General features: G+C 48.1%; 1 protein-coding gene across 8 annotated transcripts in view; it reads left to right on the top strand.

Moving 5' to 3' along the window:
• The window catches only part of ABCA1 (ATP binding cassette subfamily A member 1), a 183,097-nt gene that overhangs the window by 79,795 nt on the left and 87,038 nt on the right, over positions 1-16,264 (top strand). For 5 of the 8 annotated variants that reach the window (XM_033858351.2, XM_073806347.1, XM_019949001.3 and 2 more), the window contains 2 exons: positions 1,716-1,857; positions 3,194-3,312. In XM_033858351.2, coding sequence (XP_033714242.1) covers positions 1,716-1,857; positions 3,194-3,312 — 261 coding nt within the window. Of the gene's footprint in view, positions 1-1,715; positions 1,858-3,193; positions 3,313-13,580; positions 13,811-16,264 lie in introns of those variants that run through there. The other 3 variants (XM_019949002.3, XM_073806349.1, XM_073806350.1) reach the window with 2 other exon arrangements.

Genomic DNA, 16,264 nt, shown 5'->3' with positions numbered 1-16,264 from the left:
AGTATTTCCTGGAGGTTAAAGGGGAGAATCCCTTGGTCCTTTGAGTATTTGGTTGGTTTACATAAATCTCCCCTGAATGAGGAGCAGCTGACTTAGGCAAGGGACCTTGTTTGGTTTTCCTTGAACTATTAACAGGGAGATAAGGGGATTACAGAGTAAACGTTCAACAGGCCAGAGTCCCTGCAGAGGGTGGCCACAGGGTCCAGATCTTGGTTCATCCTTGCTTTGGATGTTGCCTCTCTGGTTGGAATGTGGATAGAATAAAAAGATAGAAGGACCCCAATATTGAAATGCAAAGTGTAGCAAGTCCTGGCTGTGGGTGAACTTCTGGGGAGACTCTGTTAGCCCATTTGCATGAAAATAGTAAGCTGAATAAAACTGGGTTTCTGCCTGGGGGAGAGGGGGACTGTGTGATGGAAGGAGTGTTCCTGGCTGGGCGAGAGCTAAGGAAGTACTGTTGTAGGCTGGCCACCACAGCGCCTCAGTACCCCTAACGGGCCCATCCACTGAGCCTTAATCTCTGCCAGGCACTTTGCGGCATGCTTTGCTTGTAAAATCTCACTACAGCTCTGCGAAATCGATTGTACTGTTACCACCATTTTATAGATGAGGGAACTGAGGGTTAAGGGGTCCGTGACTTGGCCAAAGTCACTGCTTAGCAAGTTGCAGAGACTGGATGTGAATCCCAGTTGGTTTGACCCTAAAGCCTGAGAAGCTATACGGCTCTCCACTACTCAGAGCCATGGTTCTTAATGGTTGTTGACTCTTTTGGGGTCACAGATAACCCTGAGAATAGGATGAGCGTGGAGCCTCAGCCTTTCTGTCACAGGAATCCACACGTGCTTGGTCTCAGGTTAAGAGCCCCTGGTTCCAGGGCACATTTATCTTGATCCCCGTAAGCAGCCCCATGGCCTTTGACGCAGCACACCAGCCCCTGTAGACGCAGTCCTGCTGTCTGTAAGACGGTCCTCCGTAATGAAGGGAAGGGGACAGAGAGGGGATGGCCTGTTGGATGGGGCTCGGTGCTCTGATGGGAGGAGAAGCAGCAACAGCAACTAGCATAGCTTCAGAGATGGCATCTGACCCCAAGTCAGCACGTTCATTAGGTGCCTTTGAGGAGCTTGGGAGCTAGTGGAGAAGGTGAACAGAGGTCACAGAGGACAGTACCAGGGGGACTGAGGAAAGCTAGCAGATAAAGGAGGCCACAGGTGGAAGGGAAGGAGCATGACTGGGATCACAGGAATGTGGGTTCTACCCCCGGTCCTGCCCACTGACTCCCTGAGTATTCATCATCCACTTTATCTTGCTGTGGTTTCCTCCTTCAAGTGTGAAGGAATTGGATTAGGTCCTCGCCAGGGCCCCTCTGTGTCTCTGAAAGGCGAGGTGAGTGGTAGAAGATGAAGGAATGAGGAGCCAGTACTTGCTGCCCTCCAGGCACCTTCTGTATATGGTCACTTCCCCAAGGCTGCTGTCATGAATCCCACTCAACAGACTATAGCAAGTAGATTAAGAACCGCTATCTGATGCCACATTTCCAGCTCAGGGTCAGATTAGTCCAGGGTGGCAGGTCTCAGGGATGTGGGGAATGGGACAGACAGATTTGGGATGGAGCAATGTTTGGTGGAACCAAAAGAGATAAAGGTTCCTATCAAGTCCCAAATCCTTCAAAGATTTAATGTTTCTCCTTCTGTTTTTCTTCTCCTCTATTTCAACAGGCCACTTTCCAAACAAAGCCATGCCCTCTGCAGGAACACTTCCTTGGGTTCAGGGGATTATCTGTAATGCCAATAACCCTTGTTTCCGTTATCCGACTCCTGGAGAGGCTCCCGGGGTTGTTGGAAACTTTAACAAGTCCATGTAAGTACCGGATCAGGTTTTCATTCCCAAACTTGTCAGTTAATACTTTTCCTTTTCCTTCTCAACCTCCGGGGAATTTTGAATGGTTGGGTTTGAGTGAAGCTTCTTTTGTGACGGTTTGGGTGATAAAGTCCAAAGAATGAGACCAGAGAAAGCCGCCACCAGGATTTAAGACTGTGTGACCTCACTTTGGTGCATTTTAGGAGTAACGTTATGTGGATGAAAGTCCTGTGGTTGGGGGGCTTTTCCTCCAAAAACTGGTTGGTAAGTAGAGAAGGGAGATATAGCACATCAGCTTCATCCGTTAATGAGCAAACACTCAGTAAGCAAACACTTATTGTGTGTGGGAAACAGCTGGTCCAGGAGCTGGGGATACAGAGCTGTGCAGAGGGGGGGGCCTGTCCTCAAGGAGCTCACAGCCAAGGCTGGGAGAGTTTGGTCCTCTCTGCTCTCAGATCACCTCTCTGCCTCCATTGCTGCCCTGTCACACTGCATCGGTCTTTCATCTGCAAGTTTTTCTCAGCCCTGGGTGTGAGCTCCCTGAGGGCCAGGATACTGCTTTCTTCACTTTTGTATTCCTGGCTCCTGGCTTCAACAACAGACATTAGGGCTGAGTAAGTGTTTCCCAAATGAGCCGTTGAAGATTCTTGGAAGGCACAGAACCATGGCATGAGTTAGAAAGGACTAAGAACTGCAGGAGATGTAGCAGGACAGTTTAGAGGAAGCTGCCGCCAGGCAGTCAGGGCCACGTTATAATGTTCATGGACCTTAGGCTTTGTGGCTTTCATGAACCCCTTCTTCCTTGCAACAATATTAAAAATTTTATTTTATAACTGTGTTGGTATAAAGATGAGTATAATCCAGGCTGGATTCATTATCATATGCATTCATTCTGAATTTCTGAATTTTTTTTTTGCTGATTTTAAAAGAAATTTAAACATTTTGTGGACCCATAAGAGTATCCTGGGCCCTAGGCACTGTGTCTGCTGTGTCTTTTGGATAAGTTGGTCCTGGGGACCTGTGTGCATGTGTGTGTGTGAGAGAGAGAGAGAGAGAGAGCTTCCTGGAGAGGCGGCAACATGGGCTGGCCCTTGATGGCTGGTAAGATTTGGTTGTATGGACACATGAGGACGAGCATTTGGGGCAGGGTTGCTGGTTGGGTGGCTGTGAGCATAGGGTCTCAGTGAAGTTGGAGGAGGGGGCAGCAGGAGTGGGTCAGGGTCGGCCCACGGAGGACCCTGCAGCCAGGCTGGGTCTTCCTGGCAGGTACTTTGTTCAAGCTGGAGAGACAGCTGGCCTAACCAGGGCTTTTCTACTTTTCTTGCACCGCCTGCAGTGTGTCTCGCCTGTTCTCAGATGCTCGGCGACTTCTTTTGTACAGCCACAGAGACACCAGCATGAAGAACATACGCCAAGTTCTAAGGACATTATACCAGATCGAGCGTTCCAGCTCAGGTAAGCAAAAGCCTTCTGTGGATTGGTTCGTAATTGGAAGTTAACCTGCACCAGGGAGAGACAGCAGCCCAGGCGGCCTGGCGCTTGTTCCTTTTAGCTCTTCCCTACGGGGTTTTCCTCCTCAGTGGCTGGGCTGTAAGGCCTCTCTGCAGGATGTATTTGAGAAGAAACTAGGGACTCAGTGAGTGTGCTGGCCTCTTCTGGGGACACAGAAGAAAACCTCCCAGAGAGGAATGGCACCAGCCCGGCGTTAGGACTGTTATGGGGGCGGCAGGTTGCTGCCAACCTCATTTTTTTGGAGTTGGCCATATGGTTGCCACGAATAAGAAGATTTACAGACGGGATACTTCCGTGCATATAAGAGCAGTTAAAGTTGCAACTTGATTTGGAGAAGTGAAAGTTAAGCATTCATTTCTAAAAGGAAAGTGCAATTCATCTTCCCCCAGGTCATTTGATTTAGTCTGGTGGGTACTTGAACTCTGAGCTTTAAAAAGTGACACCTTTATCTCCTATCCGGGGTGTGCCCCGGGCAGTTTACTGCATGCCATCTAGGAAGCGGCTGAGAGCAGGCAGCTTGCTGGCTGAGGGACTGGTTGCAGAAGTCACCACGGAGCAGCCTCCCGGGCCGTGGCCTACCACGGGGGGCAGGGGGCGGTGGGAGCAGACCCCTGGGTGCAGGCCGTGATGACCTGCGTGGTCTGTAGAGACTTTAAAAGCAGTAACGAAGCTGACTGAGAGTCAGTCTGCTTTTTATCGTCTCCATGCACCGGCGGTTCTAAACAGCATGAGTGATAAGTTGCAGCCGTCAGGAGCTAGCTGCTGCCACTGCTCCAGGAAAGTACTTTTTTCCTCGGTTTGGTGTTTGGGAGGAATGGGAGGAATGGGGTGGGCCAGCATTTGCTGAGAGACCTCCCAAGAGGACTCGCCATCCTCTTGGCGAAAGAAGAAATGGTGTAAAGTGCTGGAGTTTAAACCAGGCTTGGATTGGAGCTTTCTCTTGGGAAGCCAGACTGTGCTTTCCCTGGGCAGGAAAAGAGGCAGTGAGCAGGGTGGGATCTACCAACAAAGGGAGGCCAAGCAGTGTGGGGTGGTGCGGGGGAGGTGTCATTTCACATCAGAGACAGGTGTGACTGTGCTTGGGCTCCTGGGTCAGCTTCGAGGAGCTCCCAGCTGGACCACTCCTGGATGCACAGTCAGGCCGGATGCTGTTTTCTTGCCCTACAGGCCCCCATCCTGCACACCTGTCTGTCTCAGCACAGGACACAGAGGGGTAGCAATCACCAATCAAAGCATTAGTCCTTCCTTATCCGCTGGGGGCCCCCTGCCTGGTGGACCAGAGACAGAGTCACGGTTATCTCTTCCACTGCAGAGACAGTGTGACGAAGAGAAAAGAGTGCTACAATGTATTACTTTGTAGCTTGGTGACTTTGTGAATAAGTCCTTTAGACCCCTTTGGGGCCACTCTTCTCATCTGTAAAATGGAGACAATAGGAGAACCTAGCTCATAGGATTGTTCTGAGGAGTAAGGGAGATGAACCATTTAATTGCTGAAAGACCACATCTGGCACGTAGGAGGCACTTAGTGAACATGAGCTATGACTATTTTGGAGTGGTGCCATCTCGGCCAAGCCATTTAACCTCTCTGAGCCTTAATTTCTTCAGCTGTAAATAATAAGTAACCTGCAATGTGAAATGTAAACCCTAACACAGTTTCTGGCACATAGTAGGTGTTCAATAAATGGGAGCCAATATTACTCCTGTGTGTCAATGATGCATTTCTGAGAACCTGGCCTTGCTCTTCTGCCTCTGCACTGCACGGCCAGAGAAACAGACTATGGATGGGGGCGGGTGTTGTTTCAGATCTCAGTGGGTGCTTCCTTAGACGCAGAGCCACTAGAGACATGAGTCAGGGTAGAGAAGAGAAACCAAACCTGCATTCAAACAACTTTCTCTGCACAGCTCTGAAGAGAGATCTCTGAGTATGATTGTCTCCCATCAAGGCTTATCTCTCCATTCACCCAGTATGGTCTCTTATCTGCCCTGCAGCTACTTCTTAAGTGCTTCCACCTTTCTTTGCCTGTCTTGCAGCACTGAGCCAGGCCTCAGTCCAGAGGGAAGTGCAGCAGAAATGGTGCTTCTTCCGAGGTGAAATCAGTAACTTTTTGCTGAATTTGAATAGCACTCTAGATTTCAGAGAGCATCTGAGGCTGGGGTATGTTGGTGTAGATCCTGACTTGGAGACCTCTGTTTCTCTGCCCTGACACCCCTACTTACAGCATGATGGGCTCAGCTCTCTTGCACTGTCACTCTGTGGATGGGAAGGTTCCTTGGTTCAGAGTCCTGCCCTCATCAACCTTCTCTACCTAGCTGAGGAGGGAGCTTGCCTCTCCCACGGCAGCTCATTTCAGGTATTGGCAGGATACGCAATATTAGAATACTGGTATTCTAATTATCAGAATCTATTCACTGGTCTGCTTATCTCCCAGAGAAAGAGGCTAATCTATTTCTCTTGAAGTGTTAAAAGACAGCTCTTTTTCTTCCCCCTCTCTCTTCCTGAAATCTTTTGTTTTTTCTAGGCTAAATTGGCCTCCATTCCTCTTCTGGAATGTCACCTCCCCCCACCCCCAGTTTCTGCCTCTTCTCTGGTAGGTTGTGTTTCAGTGTGTCTGCGTCTTTGTTGAAGTTTATCAGAAATTACAGCAGTCTTCCAACACAGAGTAGAAAGAGCTTTGTCTCCTTTGCTCTGAGCACCATATTTCTGTTAATGCAGTGAGCTTCTTGGCATCCACGTCACACTGCTGACTCATATTCCATGCGCAGTCAACCCAAACCACAGAGCCTTTTAAACATTCAGTATTGCAAGTCACTTGTTCTCCATTTCTGAATTGTGCTGTTGGCTTCTTGAACCTAAAGGGAGAATATCTATCTCTTTTCTAGTTTACATTTTTAGATTCCCTGTGTCATCTCCTCCTACCCAAACCGTTTTAGATTTTGGTTTTGCCATATGTTCTATTTGCTGCTGCTGCTTGTTGCCTGTCATGTAGGAATTTGATAAATAGCTCTCTTTGTTCTCATCCAAGTCATTGGTGACTGTGGGACCAGGGCTGGAGGCTTGGATCAGTCCAAGGCTGGAGACTGACAGCCCCTTTGGACAGTGCCATTCAGGCTCTTATAGACCTACCAACCCATGTTGTCATCTGTGCTGGGCTACCGGTCTCCTGTGATCTGGTTAGAGGACTCACCTTGTTTTTTCCTTCCACTTCACCTGCTAAATCCATTGGCCTATCCACTGATAATCTGTGGATAGGGGAGTGTCTGCTCAAATACTCTTTTCTAGTCCCATGGTTTTCTGGCCTAGGGCATTGTTTTATTTCCACTTATTGGATGAGACCTTAGAGGCCAGTTAGTTCATTTATAGACAAATGGGTTCATTGATTCAAACGTTCAGCCAGTATTTATTGAACATGTAATATGTCCCAACCACTGTTCTAGGTGCTGGGACACAGAGGTGTACAAAACAAATATGGCCTCTGTCCATACGGAACTTCTGTTCTAGAAAAGACTCTGATCCAGCAGCGGGGAGGGACTTTCCCAAGTTTGCACAGCCACCAGAGGGATATTGTGGGAACTGAACACAGCTAAACCTCTGCCACCCCGTGCAGTGCTCTTTCTACAGAGGTCTCTTGTGCTGTTCTATTAATCTCCCAACTGGGAAGACCACCAGTTTTAAGAGTTAAGTCATAGACAAGTCTAATTATCCTTGAAACCATCCTCATAAGAAATGCATGTAGGAAGCTTTACAGAGGGGCCCCTCACTCACTTTTCTCATCACTGGAACTTTTTGGACATTTTATTATCTTCTTCCTAAACCGACAACCACCCAGTTGAGTAGGGGTTAAATTAATGTTTGGGAGTCCAGGTGAGGAGCGTTGCTTCTTCTTAAGTCCCTGTCATGACTACGGTCCAATGGAAGTGTACAAAAAGTTGCACAAATTCTCAAAAACTCCAGAAAAAGTGACAGGTCTAGATTCTGCCTCTGTGAGATGCAGTCTGGCAAGAAGGAGTGTTTCTCTGAGTGAGTCTTGTGTGGTATCTGAGATGATTTTGATCAGTACACAGATGAAAACTTTTCATTTTAACCCATCTCAAATTGCAATTTCATGGGTATTATTGCATAGGAGTCTGTTAAATAGGAAAAAATTACTTGAAGTTAATTTAAAGAAGGCATCGTTTTATGTGGATGTGGTGAAACTTGTGAGAGTAGTTTGTAAATGCTGGAAGAGGGCTTCCCTGGTGGCGCAGTGGTTGAGAGTCCGCCTGCCGAGGCAGGGGACATGGGTTCGTGCCCCGGTCCAGGGAGATCCCACATGCTGCGGAGCGGCTGGGCCCATGAGCCATGGCCGCTGAGCCTGCGCGTCCGGAGCCTGTGCTCCGCAACGGGAGAGGCCACAACAGTGAGAGGCCCGCGTACCGAAAAGTGCTGGAAGATTGGAAAATGCTGCTGTAAGAGAAAGCGTTTGGGGCTTTGTATTAAGATTTGTTTTGGGGGAGTGATGTCACCAAGATGGTGAAATAGGTCTTTGCTGACTTTGCTCCCCCCTCACAAGAAGATTCCTTTGGAGAACAAGTTCAGGCTCTGTTCCTCATTAAGTGTGAACCTTGGGCATGTTTTGATTCTTTCTGACCCTCAGTTTACCTGAAAAGTGGAGATTAGCTGCTCTGCGGGTTGTTGAGCATTAAATCAGATGACATTGTAGATGACTGATAGCGAGGTCACAGCACATAGTTGATGCGCAATTAATCTGAGTTAGTTTACCTCCCCATCTGCTCCTGGCGGCCTTTTGGCTTTGCCAATTTGTTCATTCTCTCTGGGCCTCAGCTTTCCTTGCCTCAAAATGGGACTTTGGCAAAACAACCTGAACATGTTTCGTCTTGGAAACTTGGTTGGTACTTGGGCGAGGGATCACCTGAGACTGACTGGCGATGTGGGCCGTCCCCTGCCTGTAGCTCCTGGAGGGCAGGGCTGGGCCTTGCTTGTGGCTCTGTCATAAGCATCAGCATGATACCAGTACAATCAGGCACATGGTAAGCAACCAGTGAATCTTTGTAGAATGAAGGTTAGAGATAATACCTGCCCTTTCTGCTTCACAGTGTATTCTGAGAGCCAAATGAAAGCACCTTGAAAAGTATAAAATCCCAGCACATGTCATTTTCAAGTTGATCCACTGTGTGAACCCAAGTCACCAGGGGTCTCAATTACTAATAATGACAAAAGTTCTTAAGCACAGCCTTGGCTTTCTTTCGTCTACAAGGTTTACCTTCCAGAACTTTACTGGAAGGGCTGCCGTGAACCCAGAGGCTTGAAGTGGATTTACTGAGAAGCTAAAGAAGTTTCACTTTCATAGCCCCCTTCCAAGGCGCTGGTAGGGATCTCAGCAATCAAAAAATTGCCAAAGTAGGATGTTAAAAAAAAGTATTCTTTTTCTTAAAGAGAGTCCTCCAAACTGTGTCAGCCTCAGGCCTCACACAGCTGCAACTGCCCCTGCCAGAGGCTTGGGGGGACAGGAAGGACTGCCTACTTGCTTGGCCTCCTCTTCCAGCCGGGCCTCCAGGTTTGCTCACCACTGCAGCCCACTGCATCCTGTTTGGGGAATCTGGCATTTTCCAGTGGGGTGACCAGCAGGCTGGCCAGAGCTAAGGCCTTCCGAGTAGGGCCAGTGCTGCTCAGATCAGCACTGGGCTAGGGAAGGAGGTATCCCTTTGCTTTCTTACTGTTTATTTCCCGTAGAGCTACTTAAACGTGTTGTTTAGCGATACCTAATGGGCTCATTAGCCTGCTTTCTGCTGGACATTTCAGCTCAAACATCCTCTCTGCCCCAGTGCCTTGCTCCTTCCCCAAATCCTGGAATCCAGACTACAGCTCTCCTTCATCTCTAGGTGGCATCATGGGCCCAGGCCCCTCTTGAGTTTGTATCACGTGTAGTGGTTGAAGACATCCCACATCGCTGAGGTCACGGGTTGGAAGGGGAAGGACTGGAGGAGAGATCTGGGGCAGCACTGCCTGCATCCTGACACCCTGACTTGGGTCTTGAGTTTTTCCATCCCTGTGACATTTTTGCGTGTCAGTGGAATGGCTGTCATTTTCTATATATTCATGGTACAAATCTGGCTCGTTTGACCTCTTTGATGTGGCTCTGACCAAGACTTTTATGAAATAAGTCCCAAGGGTTATGCTGGACTTTACTTAGGGAAATGGATCATAACTTTCTGGCTGTTGCGTTTACTGGTAATACTGAGAACTCACTGCATGGACCTTTGATTCTGCTTTGATCTTTCAAAGTCAGAAAGACCTGATCCCCTCAGGGCAGGGCAGGCTTTGGAGACTGGCTGTGGCAGGGAGTTGAGGGAAAGGGTTGTAAAGTTAGCATCTTGTAAACATCCACTGGGGCAGTACAGTTTAGTATTAAGAGACTCAGCATACCTGGCAGCCAGACTGCCTTGGTTCATATCTTGGCTCTGCTGCTTACCGGCTGTGTGACCTTAGATAATTCTGGAGCATCTTTGTGTGTCAGTTTCCTCAAAATGGGGATAACAGTCCTCTCTTAGGGCTGTTGTGGGGAATCATGAGATAAGCACAAAGCATTTAGTACAGTATCTGGCACATCAGGAGCACCAGGCTTAGACTTTACTTCATTGCAGGACCATCATGTGAGGTAGGGAATTTTGTTCCTTTTTGTGCACACGAAGGAGCTGAAGTTCAGAGAGGTTAAGTAACTTGCCTAAGGAAGCACAGCTGGCAAAGGGGAGGAATAGGACTAGAACTTCAGACTTCCATACTCTGCTAGTATGTTATTACAGCCTCAAGAGAGCAGCCCAGGCTAGCCAGAAAAGTTCCCAGGTCACAAGATACTGGGCATGGATGGACTGGGATCAGAGCAGAGGCAAGAGGGCTTCTGAGGGAAATGCCAGGCTTCCTCCACGTCCCGGCTTCGTGGTAACAGACATGGGCGGAACGTTCCCCAAAGCCCGTGTACAAAGAACATCCTGTGACTCACAGCCACTTCTTCCCTGCCTAAACCCCTTCCTTCCATTTGGGCCGCTGCTGAAATTGAGGCTGCAGCCTCGAACTTTGTTTTCTGTCCTTGTGGGGCCCCCGGGGGTCATCTTGGGCGATCAGTTGACCTATGTGTCAACCTTATGTCACCAAACTGGAAATTCCTTGACATCTTTGGATGAGTGCAATTCACATCCGTATGCACTTATCAAAAGTTCTAATTTGAAGCCTTAGAGTTTCATAGTTTGAAAGTTTCCCAGACCTGTCAAAACCAGGCAGCGTCTCAGAGCCTAGGCTGTTGGTTTCCATCCAGGGTAGGGCTTGGCCCCAGCTTGGTCTGCCATCAGGGGGATTCAGTGCTGCACTGCTGTGTTGAAGTATTGCTTGAACTAAAGCAAATCAAAGGTCAGCTTTACCCAGACAAGAATAGAAAACACAGTTGTACTTGATTCCAGGAAGGCATGTGCCACATAATGTCAGGCTGCCTTTAAAGAGTTTGGGTTGTTAACCTCAACAGCAGTGTTTCATGTCTCTTGCCTTTCCAGTATGAGATTTATTTACCTTGTGGGTGGCAAAGAGCAGTTTGGAAGTCCAGTTTGTTTCTCCTTAAAATCTTCGCATTTCTAGCCCTCTCATCACTGTTGCATTGAGGCACAGAAAGGCAATCTTAGAGTGACACTTTGTCCAACAGACTAAGCTGTACCAGGTTATGATGCCGTTTTACATTTAAATATGTTGTGACTTTCAAGTCTTACGACAGCACCAACTTGGTGTTATCATCCCCATTTTATTGATGAGGAAACTGAGGCTCACGGGGTTACATCTTTTGCCCAAGGTCACAGAGTAAGGCTGTGAATTTAATCAGGGTCTGTCTGACCTCAAGGCTCAGCATCTTTGCACCATCCCATGCTGCCACTTTGCCTTATTCCAGTACCAGGACGCATGTGTGGAGTCACCAGCTTTTGATGCCAAAATCATTATGAAGCATTTTAAAAGAATAAAATGATTCATTTAATTCCTATAGAGCGAAAAGAGCCAAAACTTTGTAAGCCAGAGCTCATTGGGTTCAGATTTACCACTTGCTTGCTCTGTGACCTTGAGCAGGATATTAACATCTCTGGGTCTGTTTCCTCATCTGAAAAATGGGAAAAATAATACCTTTCTCATAAGCTTGTTTTAAGGATTGTAGACAATAATACAGGGACTTCCCTGGCAGTCCAGTGGTTAAGACTCCGGGCAACCAATGCAGGGGTCATGGGTTTGATCCCTGGTCACGCAACTAAGATCCTACATGCCGCACGGCACGGCCAAATAAAGTACAATGGCTGTGTATTAAGAAAGAAAGAAAGAAAGAAAATAATACATCTAATGTATCTGACGCTCGGTACATGTTAATCCCCTTCCTCTGCTGACAAAGCACTACCATGTCCCTTAATATACGTTTTATTAATTTTAAAAGTAAGAAAAACTAAGTAATTTATACCTTATATATATGAACAATTCTTTCTTTACAACCCTGGAAAGAACCCCTTCTCAGCCCCTAATTGATAAATTCATCTTCCCTTCCTTTCCCATGTTCCTGGGCTTCTCAGGGCCCTGCATGCTGATTCTAATCCCTAACTTGTTGTGTTAGGAGCCTCTGCCAATGCTACCTCCCCAGTGTTATCTTTCTTTTCCATCTGGGCTTCCCAAGCCAGCCCGACTGTGTCCACCACCTGCATTGCATTAGCAGAGCTCCTGGCCAGTGTGAACAGGTCACCTCACCCTCTGGGGCCACGGACTCCACTGGCTCTTTGGGGGCCTGGTTACCATTCAGCTTCTTATCAGCTGTTGTTAGTCCTCATTCCAGGGGCTCCTGACCACCTCTCCCACCTTGCCCACTTCTCAGTAAGACACAGGTATGCTGTTGCCTTAGCAGATGGATCTGGGAAAGATGTGTCGTGTCTCTTCCCATCTCCCGATTTCAAGGTTGACTGATTCTGGAGTGGCAGAGTGGGCTGGAGGCTCACGGCTCTGCTCACCTGACCCTCTGTCCACCTTCTCTTGGAAGGCAAGGGCAGGGATCCTGTCTTTATACAGCATCTCTTTTATTACAGGCTCCTGCCTTCAAGGAGCGCCAAGAAATATTGCTACTTGGAACCATAGCTCTAGTGTTTTGGGTTCAGTAGCCATTTAGAAGTTTGTTGAACTTATGCAAGTTCCATTCTATGTAGAATAAGGAATATGTGGTTGCTGAAGTTGTGATACTCCCATTGGTCTCAGGAGAAGACTCTGGCTTTCCCGGGACTTGCCACAAAGGGTTCAGGAAGCGTGACCCTAAATATTCTGGTTTCTCTGTGGAACCCTTCACATAAGTGTCATCCAAGACTTTATCAACATTTGTTTTGAACTTGTTTAATTTTTCAGCTTGTATTTTCTCTTGCAGTGTGTGTGAGTCAGTATTCACTCAGTGTCGTTAGTGTTTACTTAACCCACCCCCTAGTATGGCCGATCTCCATTTATAGAAAAATGCAGGTTCAGAGAGTCTAAGTGACTTCTCCAAGGCCACATACCTGGAAAATTCTGGAACTGAGAAATGAACCAGGTTAGCCAGACTCCAGAACCTGGGATCTTTCAGGGGTGTCTTGGTGTCCGTCAGCAAGCCCTCACTGTAGAGAAGGACACTTCTCCTGGGTAGGGAACCCTGGGCCCAGATGACCAGTGGGGAGGTCCTGAGGCTGTGTGTACCCCAGGCTCTCGGCCTCCTCTCATGAGCCCTAAGGAGTCACCCCAGGAAGCAGCCAGGTTATCCTGCCTTACCCCCCTCTCCAGAGCCCTGAACTTCCCAGAGAAGCCCTGGTTTTCCCGGAGAGGGTCCAGCCGTCTCAGTGAAGCAGGTGGGAGCTATCCCTGAAGAAGAAAGTAGAGCCCTAGCATCAGGAAAACAAACCAAAACAACAAAAAATACCCCAGAAGACACCTGAGTATGTTTGTTCCCAGCCCTTTTCTGGCAGAGAAATGTTTCGCAGTCCTGTTTAGAAGGCCTGGCGTAGGCTGAGTCAAGCCAGGGGCGAGAATCTGGCCGTGGCCCCTCCAGGCCATTGACAGGGTCAGGGCTGGGAGACCCTCCTGGGGTCCTTTAAAGAAGAGTATTTGGGCCCGGGAAGCTGATGTGATCTCTTTCTCGACTTCTTTTTTTTTTTTCATTTGCCTCCTCCACCCACTTCTCAAGCAGCTGATCCTGTGGTTTCTTTTCATGTTGAACAAAAGAGACTACAGCGATCTTGAAACCGGAGCTGGGGACTGGAGGGCACTGACCGGGAGTAACCCTGCCGCCAGCTCTGCTGAGGGCTTCCCTCCTCCGCCTTCCGGGGCCGCTGCCCTCCCTCTTCCCTGCTCCCCTCCTTCTCCGCGGCACGCAGGCAGGCTGGGAAGAAGCAGAAGGAACACTACGTGGCCATGAAGGTATCCCCCCCACGCCCCACGGTGCAGTGCCCCTCCCCTCCACACCCCTCTCTCTCCTGCCGTGGAAGCGTTTCCTTGGCCTGCCTGGCCCAGAGGACTGGCAAGGAACTGAGGATTCTGTCCTGTTTGTCCTCAGCCCACAAACACACACTTCACTTGTTTTGTTCTTTGGACTCCAAGCTCCTGAATTGTTTTGTTTTTTTTTTCTCCTTTTCTTTGCCCTACCTCCCTGCACCCAAAGCAAAGCTCTCTGGAAAAGGACAGGCCGCCACTGGCTCCTCAAGTATTTTGGTCCATATCAGAGACACGGCAGCAGGAAGGCAGCAGGAATGCAGCAGGAAAGCTCTAGGCGCCTTTTGCTGGATGGGGACTTTTGGTCTTCTCTGCAGGTAGCAAGGACTCATGTTTAGTTTAGTGACCTGTCCAGCTCCCTGATGACCATATTCTGTGACAGCATTTATATCCTCTCAGTTACCCTTGTAAACTCTTGAGGCCCTTTCCCTCCAGAAGAGTACTTTCACTTTCTTGATCTTGGTGTTCACAACAAGCTGTGAATATTATTAACCCTTCTTACATCTAAGGAAACTGAGGCCCAGAGAGATTCAGAAAAGTGAGGTTCATGATTACACAGTTAGGAAACAGCTGAACTGGGACCTGAATTCACATTTTCTGATGCCATGTCCAGTGCTGATTTAGTTTTACCCCAAGTGTACCTTTCAGTACCAAGTTTAAGAAGACCTCTGAGATCATCTTCTACAACTTACACATTACAGATAAGAAAATCAAGGTCATGTCAGCTCACGTGGGCAGTTATATGGCCAAGTAAGTGACTGTCTCTTGCATTGTGTTCTGTGTCTTGTTTCCAATGACTGGTTTTTCTTACTGGTCATCTTGCATCTATGCCCATCCTTGCAGTGATCCTGTAGAGGCGATCATTTCCATTGACTCTCTGCAAAATGCTAGATTTATTTATTCTTTTCTAAAGCTTTGAATAGGCAAATTGGTTAGCTTCAACCTTTTCTTCACCTTATAGACAGTGTCAGCAGAAAGAATTCAGTAGTTCTGTCTGACTCAGGAGCTCAGCCAGGCAAATACATAACACACACATACACACACACACGTGCATATACCTTAGATCATAAACTCAGTATTGACTTAGTTGGCAAAGTCACTTCTGTGTTCTTATCTATTCTGAAAGCATATGCTTTAGGATCAAACTAGCAATGAAGCTAATGAGGTGTCTTTCCTGAAAGTGATGATGGTATTAGCCGTCCTTATTGAGAGCTTTTCTTGGTTTCAGGCATTATGCTGGGACTTCAGGTGCATTTTCTCATTTAACCCCCAGCTCAGTGCAGTGACGTAGATGCTGCTGTCATCCCCATTTATCCTGTTATTGACACTTCCAACACTCTGCTTCCAGCTCCCACTCACCTGACTGTCTTCCTGACCTGGGCCGACGCAGCTGAGGGGGCTTAGAGAAACTCTAACGCTATCTTGACCTGGTTTGTTTCACACTCAGGTCCCGTTTCACCCTTCCCTATCTGCAGCAGTCACCTCAGTTCATCACTTGATTCACTCATTTGTGTTCATCCATTCCTCCATCATCCACCATCTCCAGGGTGCCTTCTCTGTGCCAGACACTGCTGTGCTTTCGAGTTCCAAAGTCCTGGCCCTCAGGCACTTCTGTTCTTCTGGGGAAAAAGATGTGGTCTCAGACAACTGCAGATTGGGGGAAGCACACTTAGGAGGCTGTTAGGGCACAGAGGATGGCCACCTGACCCAGCTTGAGGGTGGAACGTCAGGGCAGGCTTCCTGGAGGAGATGACTTATGGCCCAAGTCATAAGGAAGGGTAGGAGTTACCTAGGCCAAGAAGAGAAGGGCCATTTCAGACATCAGGCTTTCTCGATATTCTTGGCCTCTCCACTCATTTTCCTGCCAACAACAAAATGGAGAAAACTGAGACCAGAGGTACGAAGCCACCCAACTCTGGCCTCATACTATACCTCGTCCTCTTCCTTCTCCCATTCTACTCCCCAAATCTTAGGTTTTGAGGAATCTCCTCTAATCTCCTTTATCTGCTTGTACATTTATTTATTCTTTCAGAAACATTGAGAACCTGGTGTACACAGCACTATGACTACAGGGTATCCTGGTCCCTGCCATCACGGGAGGCCTTCCTTACCCTCTCCTCACCAGCCACAGCCTCTGGAGACTTCTGGCTCTCTGTCCTTTTCCACAATTCAGCTTCAGCCTGTTCAGCCTGACTACCCCCTTGAAACACTTGCATATAATAAGCCTCATCTGGGTCAGATGCTTCCATGAGCTGCCTTCCTCTGGCTCTCTCATCCCTTCTGCTTTCTCTGTTGATTTGCCTCTTCATCTCCCTTATCATCCTTGGAAGTTCCTTGAGGGCAGTGCCTGTGTCCTTACCTTTTCTCTACACTTCATGGTGG

The sequence above is a fragment of the Tursiops truncatus genome, chromosome 6, assembly GCF_011762595.2.
Source record: "Tursiops truncatus isolate mTurTru1 chromosome 6, mTurTru1.mat.Y, whole genome shotgun sequence".
Taxonomy (NCBI): Eukaryota; Metazoa; Chordata; class Mammalia; order Artiodactyla; family Delphinidae; genus Tursiops; species Tursiops truncatus.
This window is presented reverse-complemented; position numbering and strand designations above follow the sequence as displayed.